Source organism: Capricornis sumatraensis, chromosome 13 (assembly GCF_032405125.1).
Source record: "Capricornis sumatraensis isolate serow.1 chromosome 13, serow.2, whole genome shotgun sequence".
Taxonomy (NCBI): Eukaryota; Metazoa; Chordata; class Mammalia; order Artiodactyla; family Bovidae; genus Capricornis; species Capricornis sumatraensis.
In genome coordinates, this window is record NC_091081.1 from 85,935,121 (window position 1) to 85,952,990 (window position 17,870).

General features: G+C 39.3%; 1 protein-coding gene across 7 annotated transcripts in view; it reads left to right on the forward strand.

Moving 5' to 3' along the window:
• The window catches only part of QKI (QKI, KH domain containing RNA binding), a 156,554-nt gene that overhangs the window by 64,483 nt on the left and 74,201 nt on the right, over window positions 1-17,870 (forward strand). For all 7 annotated transcript variants that reach the window (XM_068985237.1, XM_068985238.1, XM_068985240.1 and 4 more), the window contains exon 3: window positions 3,587-3,703. In XM_068985237.1, coding sequence (XP_068841338.1) covers window positions 3,587-3,703 — 117 coding nt within the window. The remainder of the gene's footprint in view (window positions 1-3,586; window positions 3,704-17,870) is intronic.

Sequence of the window (17,870 nt, forward strand, 5' to 3'; positions counted from 1 at the left end):
TAGGGAGTAGAATGGAATTTTCTTAATATGCTGAAGCATACACAGATTACTTCAGACTTCATAGTGAATTATTGAGAATTTATTCTTGGAATGAACCAAGGATAATACACTTGATTTGACTTTGAACCCATGATGTGCTGGCCAGTGCTGTAAGGATGGCCAGAAAAAGAAATTAAAAATAGGATTGACAGTTATGTATTTTTTCTTTTCTCTTATTTGCAAGTGATATGAATCTTTACCAAAAGAATCCAAAAGAACCTACAGAAAAATTAGAATGAAGAAAGAAGAAACAGGGTTGCTGGATATACTGTATGATACAAAAAGATGAATTATGATTTCACATGTAAAGAAACATATGAAATAAAAATATGATTTACAGTAGCGAAAATGAAGCCCCAAATGTCTTGGAATAAATCAAACAAAGACAAATAAAGGCACACTAGGAAAGCTTTGTATTCTTGAGAGAAATCAAAATGACAAAATTACACTATATTCATGATCCTGAAGATTGTTATAACATCCCAGTAAAAACTATTGCTAGTATCATTTTAGAAATTGACCAGCTATTTCCGAAATTTGTATAGAGGCACAAAGACATGAGACATCTTTGAAAGAGGAGCAAGGTGAACTAACATGCTATCTTGCGCATTAAGATTTTGAAAATAAAGTTACATTAAATGACAGTGAGATACTAAGCCAAGTAGCTTAATAGAGAACCCAGAAGTAGACCCATATGTATAAGCATGTATAGGTGTTGCTTACAAGAAGAAATGACGCTGCACTGTAGAGCAGGGGAAAGGACGGTCTCTTCAGCAACATGTGGCGGCCACCGGAGGGAACAGAAGAGAAGGTTCTCGCATCATGGACATCACTTCCTGGCACACTGTAGACGTAGATAAAGTCATAACAGTAAAGCTTCTGCAAGTTAATACAGAGGATATCTTGATGACCTTGGGATGGGGAAAGACTACCTTTAAACAGGACACAGAAAATATTGTTAAGGGAAGACATGAGCTGCATTAAAATTATATATAATTTAATTAAATTCAGTCTGCTTAAATTAAGTCATCTTAAGACACCATTAAAGATGAAAATGGTAAGCCACAGGAAGGGAAAAGTCATTTGCCACACCTGTGACCACAAAGTGGAAATCAATAAGACAGCAAAACAACACAGTAGAATAGTCTGAAAACTTCACATGTGCTTCAAAAAATACACATCTGATGACCGACAGCCTAAGCATCGAAATGTATCAGAGCAAAGTCCTCTCCTCTTGGGAATGTAACTGTGTATGACCGATTTAGGAAGTAGTTTAGCGCTGTCTGCTGAAGGAGTTTGAGGGGAATTTTCTGGGAGATGGTGAAGGACAGGGAAGCCTGGCATGCTGCAGTCCCTGGGGTGGCAGAGTAGGACACGACTAAGCCACTGAACGACAGTCTCCTTTAGCAGCAGTCTTTTCCCTAATGGGACAGTCCTTGGTCCTGCTTCTTTAGTTTCTACACTCTTGCATGCAAGAGCCTTCCTCAAGTTAGAGTATTCCTCAAGTCTTTGGTGAACTTTGTCTATACATACGTAAGTATGAAGCACAGCATGTGAATTAGAAGCTCGTATTCTTGGACTGGGCTAGCTCATTGCAGGGTTCAGTGGGAGCTGATCACCTGAAGCTGTGTCAGCTTTTGAGAACGGAGCCAAATGCTACAGTGTGAGAGTCTTCTTCGGGCATCTTTTCTAGAGATGAAAACTCAAGCCTGATACTTCCAAGTTAGATGCCTGGCAGTTGCTACTCTTTGAGCAGGCTTTGGTCAGTTCTGTGTATCATTTCCACCTTTTCTTTCTGGTTTTCTGCAGAACTCAGTGCGTGAGTTTCTGGTCTCTCTGGAGTTCTGTAGGGCAGATTTGCCATTTGATCATATCCCCTTCCGTGGACATTGTGAGCTTACTTGTTGATTGAGGGCCTGAGGCTTCCTAAAGTGAATTTGTAGTAGACTTCATAGACTCTGACCCACTGTGTGGCAGACTTTGTATTGGATGTTTCATATATATTGTGCTGTACACACATGCAGTTCCTCTTCACAGCAGTTCCAGAAAGCGTTGTCTCCATCACATGACTGAGGCTTGTTTTATATGATTTCCCAATTCTTAATTATTGCTTAGTATTGGAGCTTGAATACCAGTTGGGGTCTGTTTGCTTTCCAAGTGTGAACGTGTAATCATAATACAGTACTTCAAGTACAGTACAGTACTTAAGTTTATTTAGATTGGGAATATGGGAGGAGGGCTCTTGACTGGATGACTGCAAGAGTTTAGTTGGGTGAAGAGGTAGATCAAGTCCTATATGCCAAAAACTAGGCAAGGGTGAAGGGTTTTATTTGAATGTAAAGACATGGTTCAGGCAGGTTTCAGAATTTGGAATCTTGTATAGCTGGGTCAAGGACCTGAGAGTCTTTGCTTGGGGTGGAGGAACTGATGTCATAGTCCCCTAGGGAATAGGACTTTCTTCCATCCTCAAACGTGTACACGCACATCTTTCACTTGGGAATCACTTCTCTAAGATGTGGCCGTGCTGGTGAGCAGCTGAGGAAGCAGGCGGCCTCTGGAGCACAGAAGACAGAGGAAGTGCCCTCGCTGCTTAAGCCCCGAGAGCAGTGACTGCTGGCACACTAGTGTTATGGAGTGACAGCTAACAGTGGGGATAAAATGCAGGAGAAAGTGGGAAGCGTAGGTATCAGTAACCTGCTTGAATAAGTAGATAAAAACCACCCATGGATGGTTTTGTGGAACTGATGATATTCATTTTTTTTGTCTTTTATATAGATGACATATTAATGAGGAAATTTACTTTCCAGTGTTCACAGTCAATCTTTTCCTCTCATTGGCCTTTTAAAATTAACTTCTATGTGTGACTATTAGAAGTTTCTGTGGAAGGATGATAGTTATTTATACAGTTATTTCTTATCACTGTCCTTTTTGTGATGAGAGTTAAGGTTCTTTGTCAAAGTAGTAGCATGAACTAAAGGTAGAGATGGAGAATAGGAACATAAGGCTGCAGACTCGACACTATGCAAGGATTGTGGGAAAGTGTAGACTCTTATGTCTTAACTAGTGTAGTGTGAAGTCCAACTTTAGCCATCAGTGTTCTGGCAGCCAGCCCCAAAATACAATGCTCTCTGAACAGTCGCTGAAGTATAACTTAGATCAGTAAGATAGGAATTTCCCCCAGGGATTTCTGTATAAAAGGCAGCCACTGTTTAACATAGTAAATAGCTCCTGGAACCCTGTTACAGGAGGGATTTGCTGAACTTTTCATGTGACTTGTTTAGAGTGTGCATGTCGATGGGCAGTTGAATACAGCACCTGTTTTAGGTAGATTCTGCTGTTCCTAATCCATGATTTGTATTAATGCACATGAAAATTTCAAGCTAAACCATAAACTGCTGTCATTACACCCCCAAACTTGGCAAGAAATTGATAAGATTTTATTTCAACTTAGTATTTTTAAAAATTTAATTAGAGAAAGTTAAGTATATACTTTAAAATAACTTTATGTGAATAATGCACAATGTTGGGTTTTTTTTTCCCCCCCCAGTTTAATTTTGTTGGGAGAATCCTTGGACCTAGAGGACTTACTGCTAAACAGCTTGAAGCAGAAACAGGATGTAAGATCATGGTCCGAGGCAAAGGCTCAATGAGGGATAAAAAGAAGGTAAGTCCTTGAAAATGGGGCCATCCTTTATGTGAATAATGTACTTATACTTTTGAATTTTAATAACGAAATATCTAGATCTGAAAGCACTATTTGTTATTTCATGTCAGAAAATTTTTAACTTTTTAAAGGTGGTGTCATAATTTTCTGTTTTTGATTATCGTTACTTTTCATTTAGCCAGCTAATATCAGTTAATCCATCATATTCATGTTGGTTTTTTCACTTGAGAAGCTGCCAGTTTGGAAGTTAAACTATTCAGTGTTGTATGTATTAAAAATGTAACTGAAACTTTGAAAAATCTAAAATGTTTCTCTTGATGAGATTTAAATGAGAAGAATCAAATGAATTACTGTGGATTTGTGTCATCTCATCAGGAGAGTGAGTAAGCGTGGAGGAAGGCTTATAACTAGCCGTATGGGAGTCATTTTGGTTTTCACCAGCATTTCACGTTGAGTTCGTTTTCCAGCTGTTTAAAGTTTGTTGTTGTTTTCTGCTTTTCTTCTTTTTGCCACTTCTTATTTTTCTAGTTTAATTGATGAACACCTAGTTGCCTGCTTTAAATACTGTTTTTTCAGAAGGTTTTATTTGCTGGTTTCCTTTTATCCAGTGATGCTATGAGGCACAATACTTAGAATTCTATCTGTGTGAAAAACGTTTGATTTTTTAATAGCATAGGTTTTGATTGCCAAAGATTAAATGTATTGTTAGGAAGGGTTTGTTGTGTGTTTGGTTTTTAAATACATTGCCTTGAAAAAGACATCAAGTGATGGAGTTGTGGGAAGCTTTGCTAGAGTGTGTTGAGCATTGAATCCCTCTGTGGAGCTTACACAGTGAATGCCAGACCTGTAAGGTGCTCTGACTTCATGCTGACTTCTTTCTGAGCTCTCGCCTCATTTCATTTAAACTTTCCCATTAGCTGACTGGGTCTCAATCATTTTCTCTCCTTACAGGTAAATAATGACCTAGTAGTTAAGCTGAGCAGAGAGGCCCTCAATAATACTAATTATGTGTAAATTTTATTTTAAGGTATTCTTGTCAGATGAGTATAAAGATATTTTGAGGCAAGCATGTGAGTTCTCCCTGAGCATATTTAGCAGTTGTATTTAAAACTGTCTTTTTTACTAGAATCTTAAAGTAACTTAATCACTTTGTGACTCAGCTGAGGGGCAGTCTTGTATTGCCATGCAGTTTTGGTTCCCATGTTTGCGCTTGTGGTTGCTTTGCATTAAGCAATGCTGATTTAACAGCCTAGGTACAGTAAGACAAGCTCTCACCAACTGAAGGACAAATATTCACCAAAACATTAGTGTATTCATCAGTTAAACAAGTTGTTGTATCAGTTAACAAAGCCTGTTTTGCCCTCTCCTCAGCCTCTTGTCGATTCTGTAGTACCAGCCCTCCACTCACACACAGACACTGAGGAGTCGAGCTTGGAACCCTGTAATGAGACATCGCGAGCTCTGTTTTCAGTCAAGTTGAACTTGGAGCCTGAAGAACAGTTTTCTGCCATCATTTTGGCATACATTAGAGTGGCTAAGAGTGTAACCTCTATAACTATCTTGCTTTCATTTGACTCTTGCATCTATCACTTAGCAGCTTTGTGATTTTAGCAAATGACTTCATCTCTTGGTGCCATGTGAAGTGGGAGTTGTAAGGTCACTCTGATGGCTGTGAGGATTACAGAAGTTGGTGAGCACTTTGCATAGTGCTTTGACACAGTAATCAATCAATTACTGTTAATGATTGCTCTTTAATAAATTTTGTTTACATTGTTAGTACATTTCCTGTTTAAACTCTTACATTGTATCATGGGGGAGTACTACAATTTTTTAAGCTTTGGGAAGGACAATACTTTGTTGTTGCTTTGTGACCTTTGAATATCCCATATCCTCACAGCTTTTTTGTTTTGGTTCTCTGATGGTTGGTGTGTCCATATTCTGTCTTGTCTACTTTGTTCTTAAGCACAAACAGAAGTGGTTAACACATTGTATTTTTTTAATGTGTATTGTTGCCTAATGAAATAAAAAAAGTTTACAGATTATACATAATGCATGAAAACAATGATAGATCAAGACACCAACAACATTTTGACTGCAGATTGCATTTTTAGTTAAGTGCTATAGAAAGTGAAAAGTGAAGTCGCTCAGTCGTGCCTGACTCTTTGCGATCCCATGGACAGTAGCCTGCACCAAGCTCCTCTGTCCATGGGATTTTCAAGGCAAGAGTACTGAAGTGGGTTGCCATTTCCTTCTCCAGGGAATCTTCCCAACCCAGGGATTGAACCCAGGTCTCTTGCATTGTAGACAGACACTTTACCGTCTGAGCTGCCAGGGAAGTCCATTAAGTGCTATAGATGGAGAGTGCTATAGCACTCTCTATCTCTGTTAAGTGCTGTAGATGAATATACTTTGGGAATATCCAGCTAATTTGAATGGCTACTGTATGTTTGATACTACGGTGAAGAATTTATGTGTAGATTTATAATGCCAAGGGTGTCTTCTGTAATATTAATTTAAATCTATGCATGCTAAATTGTCAACCATGTCATTTTGGTTTACTCTGCTCTGCTCATTGAGTTTTTAAAAATGTTAATAGAAGTTAAGTCAAAATGGAAGGTACTATCACTTGTTGCTTGGCTATTATTTTGGAAAAAAAAAAATGAAAAATATATGGAGACCAAAAAATACTGAAGAAAATAATAAGGCTGATTGAAGCATATTCCATGTGTTTAAAGGAAAACTAAACTTTTTCGTGCAGAATTGTCAGTTTATGTAAAAGCTAAGAAAGCTAGAAAATCTTAATTTGTTGACTGTCCGTGGTATTAATGATGGAATGCTGTTTGCTGATTTGTCAGTAATGACATACCATGTCTGTTTCATGGAGTGTTTCTCTGCTCTTTGATGAGTACTTGGCATAGAGTAGACACTGGAAAAAAACCATCTGAGAAGGGATGAATGTGTAGGTAGTAAATGAAAGACATAGATGTTCTCTTCTCCTTTACCCTCCCCAAAGTTTTTATGAATAGAGAAAATGATAAATTCTATTTGTTTTCAGTTCTTTGGGAAAGATAGGCAGTGCTGTATCATCCTAAGCTGTTGGTTTTAAGCAAGGGAGTGAATGCTAGTTTATATTTTTCATTTTCCTGGATTGCTGTTACTTCAGAATTATTGATGGGCCCAGCAGCATTGTCATTGTATAGAAATACCCAGAGGAATGGTACTGAGTAACTGCAGGAGCCTAAGGACAGAGCTTCACGCACACTTGGTAACTGACTGGGGAGCTGTGCTTCTCTCTCTGCCTCCCACTCCCCCTGAAAATGTTCGTGCGTGAGGCGTCTGCTGCTGTCGCGGCTCAGTCCTGTCCAGCTCTCTGCGACCCATGGACTGCAGCACGCCAGGCTCCTGTCCTCCACTCTCTCCTGGAGTTTGCTCAGATCCGTGTCCATGGCATCAGTGATGCTGTCCAACCATCTCATCCTCTGCTGCCTCCTCCTCCTGCCCTCAGTCTTTCTCAGCATCAGCGTCTTTTTCCAGTGAGTCGACTCTTCTCATCAGGTGGCCAAAGTACTGAAGCTTCAGCATTAGTCCTTCCAATGAATATTCAGAATTGATTTCCTTTAGAATTGACTGGTTTGATCTCCTTGCAGTCCAAGGGACTCTGAAGAGTTTTCTCCACCACCACAGTTCGAAAGCATCAGTTCTTTGGTGCTCAGCCTTCTTTATGGCCCAACTGTCAAATCCATACAGGACTACTGGACGCGACAAATCTGTGATCCATGGAAGGGGTGAGATGTCTACAGTTGATGAGTCGGGTGTTGGGTCTTCTGAAAATGTCCAGTAGGACTCAGCAGTTCTGGTTAGAGCTCTTCGCTTGAAATGAAGGGATGTGCACTCAGGGAATCAGAAGGCCATTCAAGGGCTGCTAATAGCAGTGGCCAGATGGTATTAACCACATTTACGATCTGTTCAGTGTCATATTCAGACCTTCAAAAATCTCAAAAGATAATTTTTACTCTTCTAACAGGAATGAAGACTTAAAAAAGGTCAAGTAACTTATCCAGTCCCTTATTTCTAACTGTTAATTACACTCAGTATAAACATGTATCTTGCTGGACATTGACGATCAGCTCTATAATTCCTTCTCTTCAGAATATGAACTTTGAATTTAAAATAAGATAAATCTGTTATAAAGTTTTAATTTAGATTTTAATATATTTCCCAAATGTATTTGACCACAGTCTGTCCATTCTGAGAGATGTCTTAACTTCTTGCGGAACTACGGTGTTGCATGGACCGTGATCTCTGTAGTATTATTAGAGGGACATACTATACAATTGCAAACATAGGTAGAATTGCATAACTTTTTTACTTGCCACTTTTCATATGCTTACACACTTTTCTCCTATTCTTACGGTTCATAGACGGTTTACCTAGTTAATATGTGATATTGTTAGAAAAGTTTAAAAGTGTATATGGTCAGAGAAAGAGTGTAGCGAGGCACCTGATCCTGTTGCTTTAGAGACTCCTCTTGGTGACCGTTCTGGTGTGTCTAGTAGAGCATTCTTCCTGCGTTAGTATATACACTTTCACATGTGGTGTAGAAAGTGAGCCTTCCTATTCTTGATGCTTTGTAATTAGCATTTCCTGCAGTTCTGTATTCTGTTCTGTCAGTTTAATTGACAACTAATTGAGCTTTATAGTGTCTGAGACTTTGTGCTGTGTGATAAGAAAACTTAAAAGATAGCTTAAGGCAATATTTGCAGTATATGCAAAAATTAATTTGCTTGTATGGGGGAAACTTAGACTTTTGTTTTTATGAAGGATGTTACTGCTTTCTCAACACTTTAAAAGTGATCAAATTGATACAGTGTTTTTGGTTTCACATACTAAAGTGGTTGTGATAGCCAGTGACATAACATCAGGTACAAACATGGTCTAGACAGCCCACTTTATTAATCTTGTTGAATGCTAGACTTCTGACAACCTGGAGCATAAGTGTAGTTTATTAGAACAACAACAGCCAGAAAAGCAGCTTTGACCACGGCAGATTGTCAGCAGTGTTTACTCAGCCCCTAGTGCCACGCTGCCCGTCCCCTCCCACGTGTGCCTGGTGTCCCCGGTCCTCCTTGCCCCTCTGTCTGCCAGACGGTCTGGGGAGCAAGATCTGGACATCATCCCAAGCTGGAGATACTGTATGAGGTGTTTATAAAATAGGAGGGCTCTTCAGCGCTATCATATTTGTGGGTTTTTTTTCATCACCAGAACAATTTCTTTGTGTTGTTAAATGTCTGGTCAGTGTTCCTAGTGCCCCTCTTGTCTCATAAATGTGCTTTTAAGAGAAGCTTAAATGGTGTCCGTGTGAGGGGCTTACACATTGCATTTGATTGGTAGATCTATTAAGCCATTCTTGCCCTGGCCCCCATTGCTCTTGTGTAGTTTATTGGTAAAGGGTCTGAGTTGCTTGTACCGAAGAGTTCCCATGGCCTTTGCTGGCTGTATTTTCATGGCCATGTTTATTAACACCTATCTCTGTCCCCTGTAGTTTTGGCAGTTTGGTAGTGAGAAAGGTTTAATAAGGGTTAGTTCTCCTGCCCTCCCTTCCTCATTTCCTTTCTTCCTTTTGAAAGAAAATTTTGTAAGTAAATGTTGTGGTACCGAACATCTAGTTTTCCTTTGATTTTAGCAATCATTGTTGATTGTTTTTTAGACCTTTCACTTCTGTAGGAACTGCAAAACAGTTATTACCCTGTTTCTTTGCTATTATTAGTTACATTTAATTTTTATAGGAAAGGCTGGATAAATGTTCAGTTTTGTTTTTTTTTTTGACTCAGTCCCTTATTTACTAGGTTTAAAATAGTGAATTGGTTCCTAGGAATCCTCCAGAGGTGTAGAATTTGTTTTTTGTTTTGTTTTTATTTGACTATCATTATAAATGCATTTAAACAGTTTTGATGTATTTCAGTTCATTGCACCACGGTTTGAAGGCATCAGTTCTTCAGCGCTCAGCCTTTTTTATTGTCCAGCTCTCACATCCATACATGACTACTGGAAAAACCACAGCTTTGACTAAACAGACCTTTTGTTGGCAAAGTAATGTCTCTGCTTTTTAATATGCTGTCTTGGTTTGTCATTGCTTTTCTTCCAGGGAGCAAGCGTCTTTTAATCTCATGGCTGCAGTCACTCTCCACAGTGATTTTGGAGCCCAAGAAAGTAAAGTCTGTCACTGTTGCCATTGTTTCCCCATCTACTAGCCCTGAAGTGATGGGACCAGATGCCGTGATCTTCGTTTTTTGAATGTTGAGTTTTGCATTATATTGTTTATATTGTAGTAAACTTGTGGTTGGGCACAAGAAACGAATTATTGTTTTAAATGTTTTCAAGAAGAAAAGTGCTGTAATTTTCTATTAGTTTACACAGCCTTTCTCAGCTAGGGTTCCTCATCTTAGAAGTTCTTCAGTTTCACTAACAGTGGTTCGTAATGAGTACCATTCTAGATAGGAGAGAAGTGAACTATATATAATTCATGCCTGGGGCCAGGCACTGGGTACTTGATTCCCTTGTGGAGTCCTTAGTTGAGAAAGACTGTACCCTGTGAGAGATGTTTTTTGTTCTCTATTTTATATTCCTGCCTTACGACCTGCTCTTGGTACCTTCAACTCAATGTGTTGAGAGTAGGAATTTTTTTGGATTCTGTCTTAAAAATGTTACTTTTATAAACTGCATGCTTAGAAACTTTCATGATCTGATTTGAATAGTGCGTGTGTGCTAGGTTAGTTCAGTCAGGTCTGACTCTTTGTGACCCTATGGACCATAGCCTGCCTGGCTGCTCTGTCCAAGGGACACTGGGCAAGAACTGGGCAAGACAGGGCAAGAACACTGGAGTGGGCTGCCATTCCCTCTTCCAGCTGAATAGTAGTATTTAGCTAAGAGTAATTATGAAAATTACAGTATTAAATATCTATTTGGAAGGAACCTTATTAAAGCTGTGAAGTCTGATACTTATGCATATTTAATTCTGTGATATTTTAGTTCCTGTGGTACACATGGTTGTCACTCAGTTTTCTCAACCCCCCACCATAGTCAGTACCTTTTCAGGCAGTAAGTAGTTTTGAATGCCTATGAATTTTGTCCTTGAAGATCTTTTACCCTGAGAGACTGATAGGTTGGTGGTAGACTAATGCACAGTGTGGTGTAAGCAACAGTTGTTATGCATTGTGCAGTGGCAAGCCAAGGAAGTGATGAGTTCTTTTACAGGTTGAGGACTTCAGGGAAAGCTGGAGAATATTGGACTGAAGTAGGAATTGACAGGGCAGATGAGTGGAGTGGTGTTCTGCTTGGCATGTTGCTGTGGAAGCTGCAAGGTTTAGTGGGAAAAGTGGTGTTGGAGACAGGCTTGGATCTGAGGATATAGGGCCTTGAATACTATATTAAAGTGTTTTTCTTTGGAAAGCAGTGTATTGGCACTCATATTTTTAAAGTAAGAAGTTATATGAGACATTGATTTTTAGAGAATGTGGCTGTAGACAGGATGGTGTGGGAAGGAGAGATCAGAGGCCACGGATAGAGAGCCAGGCCTCAGACAGCAGGATGTAGAGAGTCTGTGTGTGCGGGAAAGCTTTGACACTCAGAGCCTTTGATCCTAACTCTACTCTGAATACAAAACAGAATAATCTCTTAACCTTAGGGCCTTTGACATACTTAATGTCCCGTGTCTCAGAGGTGTCCTACGCTAGCTATATAAACTAATACCCTAGGAACTTCAGTCCTCCTCCACTTTTTTTTTTCTTGTTAATGTCATGGAACAGGGCACTGAATTCAGCCTCAAAAGTGATTGATTGGTTTCTTTTTAAAGAGAAAGGAAAGCCTGCATTTCTGGAAGAATTTAAATCAGTACTTTTCAAATTATCTGTCACAAAAGGCCACTACAACAAAATTGTAATTTATCATAGACCGTATCTTTTGTGAAATTATTATACAGTGAAATTAATTAGCAGAGAAACAATTTTAAAAGACAGTTTTCATCCTGTTTAAAACTTTATGTCAGCTGAGAAAAGTATCTGGTCAGAATGCTGTAAAAAGTTTCTAAATACCCCAAGAACTGTAGTGCACAAGGCTCCTCTGTCCGTGGGATTTTCCAGGCAAGAATACTGAAGTTGGTTGCCATTTCCTTCAGGGGATATTCCCGACCCAAGGATCAAACATGAGTCTTCCACATGTGTCTCCTGCATTGCAGGCAGATTCTTCACCACTGAGCCACCAGGGAAGCCCTGATGGGCAGAAGTATCCAGTCAGAGTGCGATAGAAGTTTCTGAACACTTGATTCTGCCCTGGGAGGCTGCACTCGGGGCAGCACTGGCTTAGCTGTTGCTTTCTGGCTGATGGCTCTAGCGGGCCTTCAGGGCCGGGGAGGGGCCCTCTGCTGTCCTCTCCTCTGCTTTTCTTCTTTCTTCTCATACCCTCATTTTTACTGTGAGTGTTTTTTAAAACAAATTTCATTTTGGAATATGAAATTTTATATGGATTAGTTCTGTTTCTGGTTACATGTTCATTTTGGACTTAAGCAACTTAGCTTTAAGGTAGTATAAAGCAGTACAATGCAAATTAAATATTTATTTCAGATTGGATAGTATTTCAATACGTTTTTATAAAATAGAGTCATTCCTTTGCCTTTACTAATTGCTGAGAAAGATCAGGAAGATTTGAAATAAAAATTTTGCTACTGTTTTTTAAAGTACAGTTTTTTTTTTTCTTTTTAATTTGTAAGACTCTTTAAGGGATAAAAAGATGGATCCAGTGAAAGTAAACCTGTTTTCATTACTAAAGTAAATCTTGAAGTTACCTGTAAAACTTAAGCAATTACTCTGCTGTAGATCTAATACCACGATGAATTAATTGTCCATGTCTAATGAAATGAGACATGAGTTTCAGTGAATGGGAGAGTCTATTTTATCACTGGATGCTGTTAATGAGCCTTTTAAAATTAAGTCTTGATTGGATTGTAGTCAATTTAGTTAAGGAATCTTTGAGTATCTTATAGTATATTGTGTATAAAGAAGTTTTTTTTCCCTCAGAAAGTTCAGTTCTCTGTGATCAGAATTAGTAGTGGAATGTTGCTTACCATTATGCTACGTCAGTTGATTTTCTTTTTCAAAAAAACCCTTTAACAAAGAAATTCAATGGAAAATTTTTGTCGGTTATACTAGTGACAAATTATTAGACAATTTAATAAGCATAGTGAGCTATCTTACTCTATCCTACTTTTATTTTTCTTCTTCAGTTATGAAAGATAACAATTTAAATAAATTATAATGTTGCTCTTTGAATTGTAAAGTGTTTTTCTTTTTAAATCATGTGTACTTGTTAACTCTTTGACTTTTAAAGGCATGTATAGTTGTAATTCAGAAGTTGTCATAGGACCAGGATGATATCATAGTTTTTTGGGTCCAGAAAATTTTTAACTTATAATTCTTCATTTTGCAAATTATTTATTACTTAGAAAAGAGAAAATAGAAACTACAGCAGGTAGTTAGGACTGCTTTTAAAAGGTCTTAATAAGTTTTTATCTTAAGTTTTTGCTTAATTCAAATACCTGTGCTGCTGCTGCTGCTGCTGCTGCTGCTGCTGCTGCGTTACTTTCGTCTTGTCTGACTCTGTGCGACCCCAGAGATGGCAGCCCACCAGCCTCCCCCTGTCCCTGGGATTCTCCAGGCAAGAACGCTGGAGTGGGTTGCCATTGCCTTCTCCCCAAATACCTATAAAGTATTCTAAATATAAATTACTAATCACTTCACATAAATACTAAAAAATTTTTCATTCTGATATGAAGGGAGTTTTGTAACATTTCACCTTTGTAACTAATAAGATTAATTTCTGACTAGTTACCTTTTCATTCTTGCATATTTGGCAAGGGTATTTAAAAAAAAAAGATGTTGTGTCCCTCAGTTCAGTTCAGTTGCTCTGTTGTGTCTGACTCTTTGTGACTGCATGGACTGCAGCACGCCAGGCTTCCCTGTCCATCATCAACTCCCAGAGCTTGCTCAGACTCATGTCCTTCGAGTCAGTGATGCCATTGTGTTCCTAGCACATTATATTAGTTGACCCCATATTGATGATATTAACTTCCATAATTTGGTTAAAATGGTGTCAATCATATTTTTTCATTGTAGAGATACTCTTCCCTCTTTTAAATGAACTGGTTTTAGGGGAGTACTTTGATACTTTGTAAATATCCTGCTCCCAAGAAAATTTTGCCCAGTCATTTTAGTGTTGGTTAATGACCTATCCAAATTCCTTATTACTGTAGTGCAGTGTTTGCAAAACTGTTATTTTTCTGTCATTCCCTTTACATTTATTCGCTGATTTTGAATTGTAAGAAAGATCCTGCCTGCCTGTCATTTCTGATAGGTTCAGATCTCTTTCTCTGTGTGCACGTTTCCCCAGTCCCTGTGTGGACTTAGATGTCCACTGAATTCCAGACAGCTTACCCAACATGTGAACTTGGTGAATGGGCGGGGTGGCTGGTGAAAGCAGTGCTTAGCTGGTGGGGGGCTGCTGATGAGAGTGCAGCTCTCATTGTTCCTGTGAATTTGTTCATTAACTGTCACACAGCCCTGTGAGGTAGCTGCTGTTGTCCTACTTGTAAGACCAGGGAGGAACTGGAGGCACGGGAGAGGTTCTCTTCACCTGGCTAGTGAGCTGCCTAGTCAAAATTTGAACCCAGGCTGAGTGCAGGAGTCTAATCCTTACGTTGCCATCTTTTGATCGCCTTATTTCCATTCTTCCTCTCTGTCTCCCTCTGGCAACCAGAGTGATTTTTAAGAAGTAATCCTGCAGTATATTTTTCTGTGTTCAGTGAGAGTCAGGTCTTCACTGTGGGTGACGATGCCCTGCTTGGTCATGAGTCCTGCTGCTGTCCAGGCTGCTTTTCTCTTTGCCGCCTCTGTGCCAACTGTGTGGCTCACAACAAACTGGAAAATTCTTCAAGAGATGGGAATACCAGACCACCTGACCTGCCTCCTGAGAAATCTGTATGCAGGTCAAGAAACAACAGTTAGAACCGGACATGGAACAAGGACTGGTTCCAAATTGGGAAAGGAGTACATCAAGGATCCTGCTTATTTAACTTATATGCAGAATACATCATGGGAAATGCTGGGCTTGATGAAGCACAAGCTGGATTCAAGATTGCTGGAAGAAATATCTCAGATATGCATAATATCTCAGATATGCAGATGACACCACCCTTATGGCAGAAAGCAAAGAGGAACTAAAGAGCCTCTTGATGAAAGTGAAAGAGGAGAGTGAAAAAGTTGGCTTAAAACTCAACATTCAGAAAACGAAGATCATAGCATCTGGTCCCATCAGTTCATGGCAAATAGATGGGAAACAATGGCAACAGTGTCAGACTTTATTTTTTTGGGCTCCAAAATCATTGCCAATGGTGGCTGTAGCCACGAAATTCAAAGATGCTTGCTCCTTGGAAGAAAAGCTGTGACAGACCTAGACGGCATATTAAAAAGCAGAGACATTACTTTACCAACACAGGTCCGTCTAATCAAAGCTATGGTTTTTCCATTAGTCATGTATGGATGTGAGAGTTGGACCATAAAGAAAGCTGAGCACTGAAGAATTGATGCTTTTGAACCGTGGCTTTGGAAAAGACTCTTGAGAGTCCCTTGGACTGCAAGGAGATCAAACTAGTCAATCCTAAAGGAAATCAGTCCTGAATATTCATTGGAGGTACTGATGCTGAAGCTGAAACTCCAATATTTTGGCCACTTGATGTGAAGAACTGACTGGTTGGAAAAGACCCTGATGCTGGGAAAGATTGAAGATAGGAGGAGAGGGGGACGCCAGAGGATGAGATGGTTAGATGGCGTAACCGGCTAATTGTTTTTTCTCCCCTCAAGTAATATGCACAGTGTCTACTAATCTTTCAGGGAAGTCACTTTTTGTGTTATTGCTAATATCCTGTATACTTATATATGTATGTGTCTTTCTGTCTGGGTATATGCAAGGTTGTAGTACTCTATGTCAGGAAATAAAGTAAAAGTTCTTACCCACTGCCAAGCAGTTCAGTGTACTGTGTCCATTACCTGATTTACCTTTAGTTACTATAAACTTTAAAATTTGATTATTTAAGTTGTATAGATAATTTATACAATAAAAATAATTTTACCTATCAACTTTTAGAATTCTAATTATGTATAGGGCACTTTCTTTTTACTTGTTGATACAAAACAGAGTGAGATTTTTGTGTTCAGGCTGTCTTAACTGTTTGCTCAGGTCTTTCACTTAACCTTCAGTAGGTGCTCACAGGTGTTGAGCAGCATCTCGCGTCACACATGTGGTGGCCGAGGGCTTAGGGCTTTAATGTACTTTTCATAGCAGGCTATAGTAGTTACCAGCCTGGTGTGCTGCGCTCCACGGGGCCACAGAGTCAGACACGACTGAGAGACGCAGCTGGTTGATAATGATCGGAAGAAAACAACAAAGTCACCATGGAAACCAGTACATGAAATTTGTTTAGAGCATTATACATTTGTAGAACTAACTGATGAAAGAATTCTAAATTAAAAATAATTATGATGTATTTGGTATGAGGGCAGAAATCAGTTGGTAGGAAATAAACATCACCCGAATACAGTGTCTCTCATAGAGGCTTTTTCCGCATGGACGGTTTTCCTGTGGACAGGGTCTAGAGGCATGTAAGTACCCCACAGTGATCTTTTGTGTCCTCTGTCACCACTGGTTAGAGGATACCTGCTGGGAACTTCTGCAGTTGAGTTCAAGGTGCTCGCCTCCCTCACTTGCCTCAAGGCTCATTTAACTAGAACTTGCTTTAAGGTATACCCCAAAGCATATCATCATTTTCCATTAGGGTTTCCCAGGTGGCTCAGATGATAAAGAATCTGCCTGCAGTGCAGGAAAGTCGGGTTTGATCCCTGGGTCAGGAAGATCCCCTGGAGAAGAAAATGGCAACCCACTCCAGTATTCTTGCCTGGAGAATTCCTTGGACAGAGGAGCCTGGTGGGCTGCAGTCCATGGGGTCACAAAGACATGAATGAGTGGCTAACAGTTTCGCTTTCTTTTCTCATTAAACTAGTCTTAGTTTGGGGCTTTCCTGATAGCTCAGTTGGTAAAAGAATCTGCCTGCAATGCGGGAGACCCCGGTTCAATTCCTCGGTCAGGAAGATCGCCTGGAGAAGGGATAGGCTACCCAGTTCAGTATTATGGCCTGGAGAATTTTAGTCTATGTATTTCTTTTTAAGTCAAGTGCCTAGACCTGTGCTCTCAAGAGGGTAGCCATTGGCCATCTATGCTTATTACAATGAAAGCTGAATGAGAGAACAGCTGAGCTGCAATGTCACAGTCACGTTGAAGTGCTCAGTATGGACCTGTGACAAGTGGCTGCCCTTTTGGACAGCAGATACAAATCACTGTTACAGGAGTTCTTTTGGTTAATGCTGCTTTAGGCAGAAATGTGTATACAAAATATAGAGAAACAAAAACTTGGAAACAAATTATTCCTGTTTTTAGCTTTGTATTTTGAAATAATATTAAATTTTACAAAAAGAATACAAAGATCCCGCCCCATATACTTTTCATCATTCACCAATTTTTGATGTTTACCAGTTCAGTTCTCTCAGGCCTTGATGTTCATGTACCTCACTTCCCTTCCCTCTTTCCCTCTCTCCCTTCCCCTTTAAGTTGGAATAATTCTTTCTCTTTTCCTGACCTGGATTATTTTGGGGAAATAAGTTTTTACTATTAAAAATACTTAAGAGATGATTGTGAATGTTTGGCAAGTTTGTATATTTTTCTGTTGGAAAATAAACCAGATTCTAAGGATGCTCATTTTGTTTTTTAGGTTTTTCTTTCCATTGCCATTGATACAATTTGTGTTTAATTAGGTTCATTCGGGAGTCACTGATTTCCATGCTTTTTCCCTTTCTGAAAATCTCTTTTAACTTGTTATAAGAAGTATTAAAATAATTCAGAAATATGCTGATGTTTGAGCTCTTAACTTGTATCCATAATCCCCTAGATGCATGATTTATTTTGGGCCAATATACAGTATATGAATCAGCCAGTGATAAGCAAAACCTAGGCTGGACATAGCAAGTGATGAGTTTTATGGCAATAAAGATAATGAATACTGTCCCTG